The 12,682-nt window shown below is 34.1% G+C and overlaps 1 protein-coding gene across 1 annotated transcript; it reads left to right on the top strand.

Moving 5' to 3' along the window:
- The first annotated feature begins 8,585 nt into the window (after positions 1 to 8,585).
- On the top strand, positions 8,586 to 10,023 carry LOC141661164 (uncharacterized). Its single transcript, XM_074468147.1, has 2 exons — positions 8,586 to 8,931; positions 9,038 to 10,023. Exons 1-2 carry the CDS (start codon positions 8,586 to 8,588, stop codon positions 10,021 to 10,023), a joined length of 1,332 nt encoding a protein of 443 aa, XP_074324248.1.
- The last annotated feature ends 2,659 nt before the right edge of the window (positions 10,024 to 12,682 follow it).

Raw genomic sequence — 12,682 nt, 5'->3', positions numbered from 1 at the left:
TTCACGTTGCAAACAGAATTTGCCCGGTGATTATTCATCATCAAATTTATTCACTACCATCTTAATTATCTGTATTAAGTTGGATTTACCCTTGAGTTTATAAAGCACACATCTCTCTATTTAGCTTCAATATTGACTCGATTACGAGTACGAGTGATAAATGTTTTACTATCAAACCAGACAGTAAACACGTATCGTGTCACTACCTCTCGTCTGAGCAGGTTTTACGTCATTCATTAAAACCTATAAGATTTTAATATCATGTTTAAAGAACTTCCCGTGGTTCTTATCATTAAAAATTCAATTACCGAATTTCTCTAAAATATTTATATGGTTCACACGAACCTACATTTCTGGATCACCTACTGGTACAACCAGAAAAGGCCCAAGAAAGAACATAAATCTTCAATAACCCCACATTCAGTGATCCTTGATCAACTGATGCGTTAGGGTTAACAACTTTTCGGATTCTCTCCGAAGTTCAGCATAAATACTGATATCAATATTCGCCGTATTAAGTATCATATGGATCACTATAATAGGCTCGTGTGTCATTGCCACAGCAGACCGACACCAACACGTGAAATTACTATTTAACTGGAGGAAAAATCCAACCAGAAAAATATAATTTATGTGCCGACCCATAACCTGTACTCCAGGCCCATTAGGTTTTATAATGTGGAGAATCCTGAGCAATTGTAAATCTGGTTCACTTCAGCTGCACAACTCGTCACATTATTTAACAACAAACATGTTACTGCATTATATCCAGTATTACAAGTTTGTGATATAACTCCATTATTAAAGATTAAACAATAATAATTGATGCCTTATCATCACTCAACAATGATTAAAAAATTAATCACCAAATAATCAAGTTCCATCATGAAGGGTCACATTTATGTAGCCATATCATTTAATTGCATAGCAATATCATGTTATGAACTTGCAAACACGCAGGTAAACCATACCATATACGATTCTTGTATTAGTATACTAATAATTGTGAAATCAATTCAGAATTAAGAAACTCTAGCTCATATATATTATCAATCACCATGTTAACAAAACATAATAAGCTCTCCATTAATAGCGAAAACATGGACGAATTATAAATTTGGTTTTGATCTACCAATTTATAATGATCAACCCGAGAGAGATGTCACCAAATATGTCCACTTGAATATAAGTTGATCATAAATCAATAAACATTAAAGCATCAATAGCCTTATAAGAAACCAATTATCCAACAACTTTATGCTTACTTTTGCCTCGTACCTATTATGCTTAAACAAAGCACCACTTAAAATCAAATTTATATTAATTTCAAGCACATGGCAACAAGTGATCAAAGAAATTAACGCACTAAATTTAATTTAATTAATGAGGCAAATAATGGCCACTCATATACTCATAAATAAATCCAATTTAAACAATCAAATTGACTTTTGCGTCTACTCACAAGAAAGTATGAAAATTGAAGAAAACTGCTTTAAGATTGTTATCAATCTTGTACGATAAAGACATTATTATATATATATATATATATTGAATATATAACTACTTCACAAGAACATTGCTAATTCTTAAATCACATAAGCATATGAGAATTAACAATTAAATTAGGAGAAGGGTTTGAGAAAACAAACAGGGATTGGATTTAATCTCGAGTCCAGAAAACTATCTCCTTAAAGCAGTATCGTCCCGCACCATCCGTGTTTAGCGACCTGCTTTCCAGGATAAAACAAGACACTAGTATAATCGATAGATCGAATATACTCTCAGTGAACTTGAACTGAGCCCGAGAACTATCACCGGAATATTGGAAAAATTTAAGACTAAAGAGACCGAGAATGAAAGAGATGACTCTTATTTCCTCGACTTAATAAAACCGATGCCCTAAGACTCTATTTATAAAGAGAGGCTTGAAAGGACTTGTTTTTTTTTCGATGTGGTACATGGTATTTATAAGAAAAACTAAGGAATAGGTTTGTGCTACTCTCGATGTGGTACAAAACCACTTTCCATATTAAAAGGTAAAACTTTGGAACATCAGTTCTCATTCACCTTTTACTCATTTTGAGCGTGTAAATATGCGTTGGAATCCCCTCGAAGAGGAGAATACGTTCCAATAAAATACACACCACTAACACATAATGTGTCTCACTCATATAGAGTCTCAAAATGATTCACAACTTAGTCTAAAATACTATGTTTGTCCAACAACAACTACAGTAACAGATATAATCTACGAAACCGGCTGGGTTTTACCTCAGTCTAACTATCAAGATATACTGGTCTGGAGATAGAGTTTTGACACTACACTACACTTTGATATCCACAAAAAACATGACATCGCCTGTGATGGAATTGTATCTAGAAATATTTGAGTAACGGAGCTTGTGGCACAACATACGGCATAGAGATCAGATTGTTAACTAGGAGTCGAGTGTTTGTCACAAAATAATGGTTCCCAGATACTCTTTCTTACATTGGTTGATGATGAATATAATAGTAAATACCCTTGGCAAGGCTTAGAAGATTTGGAATAGTCACTTCAGACCAATGCTATTTTTGCATAAGTTGAATGCCCATTTACTGAAACTATTTACAACTATGTTTATCAAGGAAGAAATCAGTTGGACATGACTAGGAAAGACTTATGAGAACGCATGCGGGATGAAATTGTTAACAGTATTTGATTGGGGATACAAATAATCTTGATTGCCAAATTTGGTTGAAAGACGAAATAATTAATATGTCATTAATTGGGCTCAAAGGCCCGTAAACCAAGTATTTATTATTAAAATTCGTAGGCCTTGTTTCAGCCCAAGTTGTGACTGAGAAAATAAGTTCAAATCAGAATCAAACTCTCAAAAGAGTAGTTCTCAAGCCACACAGTCCTATAAGGAAGCTAATCTCTACAATCTAGGACTCTAAAATCTATTCTAAATCCGAGACTTACCCACCAAGTCTCCTAACCCTAATCCAATTTAAGGCATCCCTGCCTATATAAGTGCCTCACCCTATAAATCAGAACTTGAATTGATTCTTAACATATATCAAGGTACATAAGCATCTTGTGGAGGAAGATTGAGTAATGAAACACGAGAGCAGTCAAATCGAGTCTTGAGCTCACGAACCCTGGTATTAAATACACCGTAGTTTTTACCCATTACACTGTTCAAGTTGAGTTTTGGTGTTTCAGTTATAAGCCATGGCATCTGGCGAGAACGAAACAACTGCTTCCACAATGAAGAATATTGTACATGTATCATGATTTCAGACACATGCAAGCACCTAATCAAATATAGACTTGAATCGTCAGCTTGGTTCAGCATGCTGCTTTATGCGCTTGGACAAGGGACGTAAGGACTAATTTAGAAATATAATTTTGATTTCTTAATGTATGTAGGTTCTTAAGAAAAAAGCAAATTACACTAGATACCCTCCCATGCAAAAAAAAATTATACTACTCTATGCCCATTTTGGTAAATACACTTTCAGCTATGGATAGTCCATATTTAAATGGGTAAACCAGCTCTTTTATTTTACACTTTTTTGGGTAAAAAGATGGATAATCCGTTTTCATGGATAAAACCCATGTCTATTAATGTAAAACCATATCAAATATTGAGTAACAGATAACAAGATCATGCCTAAGATTACTCCTCAATTTAAGTAACATTCAAATTCAAAAACACTAATGCTTCAATCAAGTGTAAACATATAATTCAAATTCAAATATATTCTTTCTTCATATCAATTAACAGTACATCAGTTGCAATATTTGATTTTTTTGATTCCATGACACAGTAGCATATTGCCATGATTGAAGAGGATAATCCAACTGCACAGAAATGTCGTAACAATGGTCCATTATCTCCTTCTTCTGCACAGAAAGGTAGTACTCTCTTGCCCGTGAAAATTTTATTCGAATAATCATGTTTTGATTGTGTTTATGGCATGATCTGTTGTAGGTTCTAGGAGAAAAACAACCAGTCAGTTGTTTACATTTTCAGTTGGTAAAGAGAACTCTTCTATTAATTCTAAGGTTCTTGAGAAACACAATCACAATGTTCAAGGATCTTCTGTTTCAGGTATGTGTAATTCATGTTCTGTTTTTGTGGCAATCTTAAATGATCTAATTCGTGTTCTATTTTTGTAGGTATTAAATGAAATTCTCTTGGCCCACTGTCTCAGACATATTCATCAAAAGGTTTGGTTATGATCTAATTCGTGTTCTGTTTTTATAGGTTTGGGTATTCATCAAAATTCTCAGCATTTGTAACTGAATTTTTTAGGCTTGGATGAACGCTTCTTGCATGCTAAACACTCTGGAACAACTCAATTAACGGGTTCAATAAAGGAAGGACATGTGAACCATGAATCATCATCAGGTTTGTTGGATGATATGTTGTTTACAATTTGTTTGCAAATTAATGATCTTCCTCCCATTTATAATAGGTCATAAGCGAATTTGTTTACAATAGGTCATAAGCGAATCTCTCCTGGACCATTGTCTCCTTCGTCCGCTCCTAAAGTTCTGCCATTTTTAAAATGTAGTAATGCAACTAACCTAGATTAATTAATAAATAAAACTAACAAAACATTTTGAGCATATTTTCAGCTTCGAGGAAAAGAACTCCGCAATATTCTGAACAATCTAAATTGTTCAGTCAATGTTCACTTGATGAGAATGCAGACCCCAATATTTCAGTATCAAGTAAAAACGGTAAATATAGTATTCCATTCACTTGCATCTTTGTTTGCCAACATATATCTTGCCCGTTCACGCATTTTTTATAATATTCGTATGTTAGGTTTTCTCCGTCATGCAAGTAATCCTGCAGTTACTACTACACCATCACAAAGAAGGCTTAATTTATTTGATTTAACACCTCAATCTGGATTGACGCACATAAACTCATCGGCTAATCCATATAGTGCTAAACAGTCAGCGTCTTCAAGTATAACTATTACTTTTCAAAAACTTTATAACTTTCGGATAGTTATTAGTATTACATTTAACTTTTTCAGTAAATGTTTGTCAAGTCTTGCAGCAAAGTCCAGTAGCTCGAATATTACAGAATAGGCCAACAATGGCTAAGAAACACAGTATGTTTGAGCTCCCTGCGTCTAGGATAATACCAATCAATAATCCAAACTTAAATATGAAAGATCCAGTTCATATTGTTAAGAATTTACGATCCCCGTCAAAGTTACACAGTAAAGACAGAAAGGCGCAGACTGATGCTCGCATTACTGAGAATTCTACCATGGCTAAGAAAAGAGAACGACGAAATATAGTATTAGTTACAATTCCAGAGACTGGTGATCTTGGTATTCCACTACCAGGTCATTTTAATATTAATATATTAATTATTTTATCTGTAGTTCTTTCATTGTTTTTATATTGATATTGTTAAATTTAAAATTTCTCTACAGACTGGTTTCCCCGTAATGAAGGTTAGTTATGTCTGAATATCTTTTTATTTTTAAAGGTATTTATTTTAGCATGATTTTTGTTTTTTCGGCAATTTTTCTCGAAGTTAGTGTTTGATATAGAAGGAACCTCTACAAGCAGAGGAAATCTGCTGGATGCTTTCAATGATGCAAGTGATGTAGTACTGGAAGACATGCTTGAATATGAGCAATACATAACTGATAATGTCACATTCACATATTTAATATTCTTCAGATAATTTAGGAAACATCCATGAAAGATGAATGTTGATAATTTTACATGCTGAATGTTTTTACAGATGATGAACTTGATGCAACTGAACGCCAAGGTGAAGATTTCTCGGACTGTAACGATGAATATATAGATGAGGATTTAGGTATATGGCAATTCAATTAATTCACCTATCCACTTTATACAAAGAAATTAGTGAAAACATATACTAATCTTTATAAATATTTTTCCAGATTTTTGGAAAGAATACATGGATCTTGGACCACCATCGAAAATATGTGCAAAATGTAAAGCAAGGATGTGGAATGAAGAGAGGAATAATAAAACGTATAAAAACAGTCCACCTACATTCTCAATTTGCTGCAAAAATGGTTAGGTTGAACTTACTAAAGAACGTCCTCCTCCTTTCCTCTACTATTTGCTTTCTGGATCTGAAAAGACTGCTCATTTCCTGAAAAATATAAGGACATACAACTCCTTATTTCAATTTACCTCACTTGGAGGTAAAATAGATCGTAAAATCAACAATGGAGGAGGTCCGTATTGTTTTAAGCTGAATGGTCAAAATTATCATCTTATTGGAAGTCTTAAACCAAAGGAAGGACAATCACCAAAGTTTGCTCAGTTCTATGTGTATGACACCGACAATGAAATACAGAATCGGATGGACACGGTCCCTAGATCTGATTGTCTTGATCCAGAGATCGTCGAAGGACTGTTAAAGATGTTGGATGAGAATAATAAGCTCTCTGAAGGATTCCGTTATGCACGTGATCGCCTTAATATTCCGGATACAGATGATTTTAGTTTGGTTCTGGTATCTTCAAAATCTGCATCCGACAGAAAAAATCAGGTTGGACCATCCAATGAAGTAGCTGCCTTAATTGTTGGTGACAGTGATGATACATGTCCATTTAGAGACATTGTAGTTGAGACAAAGCAAAAATTTCTTAAGAGAGTTTTTGAAACATGCAAGCACTTCATGTCTCTGCAGTATCCGTTACTTTTTTCGTATGGTGATGATGGATTCCATCTCAATATACCGTTGAAGAACAAGAAGCAGAACGTGCCTGCTAAAGCGGTTAATGATCAACATCCTGACGAAACCAGACACCGAACTATTGTCACAATGAGGGAATACTATGCTTATAAGCTTATGATACGTCCTGATGAAGGTATTATCCGTTACATTTTAATTCATGTTAAATGCAGGAAACTTTTTATCTTATACGTTATACTATTTATGCTGTTTTAGGAATGAATCTACATCTTGGTGGTCGTCTTTGGCAACAATTTGTTGTCGATGCATTTGCTGTAGTAGAACAGTACAGATTGGACTGGATTAGAAATCAACAAAGCACTATTCGTTCAGATTTGTACAGGTCTATTCGTGATTCTCTTACTAAAGGTGATACAAATACTGGAAACATTGATAAGAATGTCATATTACCAGCAACCCATACAGGTTCTCAACGATACATGAACCAGTATTTCAAAGATTTTTTGGCTATTTTTCGTACGATTGGACATCCATCATTATTCTTGACAATGACATGTAATACTCAATGGCCGGAAATTAAACAAATGATGGAATATCTTCCCGGAGTGGATGTAGTTAACAAACCCGATGTGATAGCTAGAGTGTTTAAGCTGAAACTTGATCAACTCCTAGACCTTATAAAGAAAAAGAACTACTTCAGGAAATGCATTGGAGGTTTGGTACGAATTTTTAAGTTTGCATGACACACACTCATTATGCCTAAACAAATTTAAATTTAACAGTAGTCTTTTATGCATTTAACACGTTTGTTTTTTTATTTTTTTATTTTTAATATCAGTTATGCATGTTATTAAGTTCCAAAAGCATGGACTTCCTCATTGTCATATGTTAATATGGTTGCACCCACAAAGCAGACCAAAAAATATGCAACAGATTGATCAGTTGATATCTACCGAAATACCAGACAAAAATATAGATCTTATCGGGTACAACGTAGTTAAAGCGCATATGATACATGGACCATGTGGTAAAGATTTTTCTTATTCTCCGTGTATGGTGAAAGGAAAGTGTGTACGTCATTTTCCTAAAAAGTAAGTGTGTGTTAAAAATATAGGAATCCAAGCAAGGATTTTAAATTTTAATTGAATACTGCAATTGATCATATACGCGGAAACAAGCATCGCTTAATTTTTTTTTCTCTGCTTAAAGGTATAACTCAAAAACTTTCTTCGATGATTGTGGATTTCCTGTGTATCGTAGATGGCGGACTGAAGCAAGTGTTTTGAAGAAAATAGTTCTTCTTGACAACCAGTATGTTGTACCATACAATAGAAATTTATTATTGCGCTTTCATTGTCATAAAAATCTCGAGGTCTGTAACTCCTCGCGATCTTTGAAATATCTTTTTAAATACTACTTGAAAGGTCATGATACTTCCACAATGCTTCTTAGAAAGAAAAATAAAAAAGATACACCGGATGAAACGACTACCAAAGCAAAGTCAAAGGATGAGATAAAAAATTTCCTTGATGGTCGTTATATATGTGCGTCGGAAGCAGCTTGGAGATTACTAGGTTTTGAAATACATCATCATTTCCCTTCTATTGAGCGCCTACCTGTACACGTGGAAGATGAGAAATGTGTTTTGTTTAAGCCACACGATGATCTTGGAGATGTTGCTGAAAGAGACAAAATTCGATTTACCAAACTTGGAGGCTGGTTTGAAGCAAATAAAAGTTTTCCAGAGGCAAGACAATACACTTATGAAGAATTTCCAACATATTTTACTTGGAAGGCAGACTTATGTAAATGGAAGGCATGATAACGTGGTCAGGTGTTTGGTCGATTATTAGACGTTCACTCGCATTCCGATGATTTTTTTTAAGGATGTTACTCATGCACATCAAAGGTGCCACATCATACCAAGATCTCAAGACTATTAATGGATTTGTTCATAATTTGTTTCAAGAAGCATGTGATGCACTTGGACTTCTAAAGGATGATAGACAGTGGGATGTTGCTATGTCAGAAAATACAGTTCATGCAATGCCACGTCAACTCAGACAGTTATTTGTGCATATATTATCAAACAATCAGATTGCTGACTCTTTAAAACTATGGGAGAAACATTGGGAATCCATGTATGAGGATATCCTGTTGATCAGAAGACGGATAACCAACAACAATGAACTGCATCTTAATCAATCAGACATTCAGAATTTTTATTTGGCAGGTATCTTCTAAATTGGTTATAGTTCAACAAAATTCATCTTTAAAGTTATACGATACATTTAACCTGTTAATCTTTTCATCAATTCCGATTTATAAATACATTGCAGAAATTGAAAAACTCTTTAACGATGTTGGCAAAAGTCTTAAAGATTACAACTCGATGCCTTTTCCTGATGACAACTTTATGCATGGACTCGATAACAGATTACTGTCTGATGAACTTTCTTACAACAAGGAACACGAGCATGAGGAACATGATAAACTTTATAAATCACTTAATAAAGAGCAGCTTCATGCCTACGCTTCTATTATTGATAGCGTTGAAAATGGCAAAGGAGGTATTTTTTTTGTATACGGTAGTGGAGGATGTGGAAAAAATTTCCTGTGGAATACTCTTTGTTGTAAACTACATAGTGTTGGAAAAGTAGTTCTTCCTGTTGCCTCTTCCGGCATCGTAGCTACGCTGCTTCTAGGGGGAAGAACAGCTCATTCAAGGTTTCACATTCCGTTGAAGGTTGATGAGTACTCGGTTGCCGGAATCAAGCATGGTACTGAACTTGGTGAATTATTGAAGCATACCAGTTTGATTATATGGGATGAAGCTCCCATGCAGCACCGACATGCTGCCGAAAGTGTTGATCGCAGTTTACGAGATATTATGACATCAGTGGATCCTGAACGAGCCAGCCTACCATTTGGCGGTATAACTATTATTTTTGGAGGATACTTTCGGCAAACCCTCCATGTGATACCAAAAGCTTTAAAAGCACAGGTTGTGAGTGCTTCTTTAAATAGTTCAAAGATATGGGATCATTGTCGGGTATTCTTACTAGAAAAAAATATGCGTCTTTCCTCTGGGAAAACAGAACAAGAAAAGCATGAAATCGCAGAATTTAGCAGGTGGGTACTTGATGTTAGTAATGGTACTCTTCCCAATGTTCATCCAGATGATATAATCAGTGATCCGGAAGTAGTAATTCCGGATAAATTTCTGATTAGAACAAGAGAGAACCCACTAAAGGCTGTTGTTGACGTAGTTTATCCCGATCTTGCAAAGAACATAAAGAATGCTGACTATTTGAGGGAAAAATAAATTCTTACTCCAACGAATGCCATTATGGGTGATATAAATTCATACATTCTTGATCAGGTTCCAGGAAAGGAGCACTCTTATTTTAGTCAAGATTCCTTGGTAGACAGTGAAGGTGATAACAATAATTTTGGTTCTGCTTTTCCAATTGAATACTTGAATTCCATTAATATGCCTTGCCTGCCAAACATCATTTGAAAATTAAAGAAGGATGCGTGATTATGCTCATGAGAAACCTCAATCAGATCATGGGACTTTGTAATGGGACAAGAATGATTGTCAAAAAGTGTTTTCCCAATAGTATAGTATGTGATATACTTACTGGTTCTCAAGTTGGAACAACTCACATTATTCCACGGATAGAAATGGAACCTTCAGATACTCAATGGCCATTTGAGTTCAAAAGAGTTTAATTTTCAGTCCAGTTGTGTTATGCTATGACGATTAATAAGAGTCAGGGACAGTCACTTCACAAGGTTGGACTTTATTTGCCGAGATCCGTGTTTACACATGGACAACTTTATGTTGTTGTATCGAAAGTTACTTCTCCTTCAGGCTTACATATTCTGATTGACAGTGATAGTGGAGGATATACAAATGTAACGACTAATGTAATTTTTGAAGAAGTTTTCTATAATTTGCCGAGCAAAGATAATCAAAATCGGTGACTGCACAATTTACATTTATCTCTAATAAGAACTTTTTATGTAGAATATCTTGCTAATTTATAGGGTGGATATGTATCACTTACTTTCCTAATCTTTACGTTATTCATTATTGCCTTATTTAAAGCCTAATTTATAGTAATATGGAATCGATATTTGATCTTCCATATGTAAAGTATTTTTACAAAGATTTGAACATAATATTTCCACTTTTTACATAGTGTTGATCAATATTTCTGTATCTTTCTAAGAATCGTTAAACAATATGTGTTATTCTATTATACATTTAATAGAAGAAAATAATCCATTGTGAGATGTCTCCATACACTAATCAAAATTAAACAAAGCAATCGAATGTAACATGATTTCAGTTGATGATGCATAAAATTATCTACAACATTCATAAAATGACAAATAAACGGAGTATATTACTCACACGTACCAACATAATTTGAAATACTTGATAGAATTAGAACATAGTTTATGGCAATTTATGAAATGCCAGAATAATAGAAACCTTCACAACGTCTTTTTGAAATACCGTACATGATAAAAGCAAGTTCAATCAGCTTAACAGATAGCTGGTTACTTAATTTCTACCGGGGAAGCTAACAAGAAGCACAACATCATCTTCTTCCAAAAGGGTGAAAACCAGAGTTTCATTCAAAGATACATGATTATCTCTTGCAAACTAGTTCCATCCTCCTGACATCCTAAAATTTCTGCCGGATATCACAATCGCAACACTCCATTCGCCATCTGGAGTCCTCAGGACAATTCTGTCGCCAACTTTGAAAGACCGATTTCGTGGACTGACGTGTTTTGGGATATACTACAGAAAGAGAGTTGTTTATTTAACTGATGAATCCAACACAATCAAAAGCGAACTATAGTTGTTATTTACAGAATATTAGAATAATACAAACAATATGATGTTACAGAGAACTATATTAATTTAAGATTTTTTTTTAAAGCATTAATTTAAGATTTATACATTTCATGTACAGGTCCATGAGTTGTGTTGTCCACATTAGATTGGCTCATCACAACAGTAAAATTGATAGGATCAATGTTTAATTCTACTTGTTGTATTCCTTCTGCAATGTGCTCCACGCCAGCCTCCAGATCAAGCTCATCGTTCTCTGGTTCCCCAGGTTCGATATCATTTTCCAATTCTGTCACATTCAAATAAACATTGATTAATCAACTTAAGTAAACAATTGTCATATTAATTATATCTAAAAAATATTAAAGCAAGTTGATAGATGAAATTAGATAGATTTGCTGCATAATGCAATATAAATATTGATAAAAAAAATCACAATGACCTGTATCACTTGAAAGGTTGTCCATCAGCATAACTTCGACGTCTGAACTGTTAAATATCATTATTAAAAAGTTTCCATTGCCAAAGTAAGTAAGTAGGATTTTATCAGACTCGGTTAAACCATAGTCAGCCATAAGATCCGTGATGCCATATATTTTTCGAAAATTTGGGAAACAGGTTCCGTCATACTGATCTCCATTTCTCAGAAAAAATGATAAATTAGGTGGAAGCACTTTTCCAAACTGTCTCCAGAATCGTCCCGGAATTGGCTGAAAAACACTGAAATGTTAAAGCGCATTATACAACCTAGGCAATATAATCGAACAAACAAATTTATGATAGCTTTACACTAAAATTAATATTTAAAATTTTAAAAATCATATGAAATCTTAAAATTTAGTTACATGAACACTTGCTGGAAAAAAACACAGAAAACACTATTCGAAAGTTACTTACTATTTCTCCAAATTTAATTTCCTCACTGTTGAGAAACACAAGTATCTTCCATCCAAACCCAGTTGTCAGATCTGAAATTATAATTTGATTCAAATTACAGGTTGAAATGTATACTATTATAATAAATCAAGTACAAATATGATTAAGTTTCAGAATTGAGAATGAGAAAGTCACCTTGATCATAAAACGTGCCACGTGGTATAGTTCGATTCAG

The sequence above is a fragment of the Apium graveolens genome, chromosome 5 (genome assembly GCF_009905375.1).
Source record: "Apium graveolens cultivar Ventura chromosome 5, ASM990537v1, whole genome shotgun sequence".
NCBI classification, from domain to species: domain Eukaryota; kingdom Viridiplantae; phylum Streptophyta; class Magnoliopsida; order Apiales; family Apiaceae; genus Apium; species Apium graveolens.
Note: the sequence above shows the minus strand (reverse complement) of the source record. Positions and strands in the feature narration are given on the sequence as shown.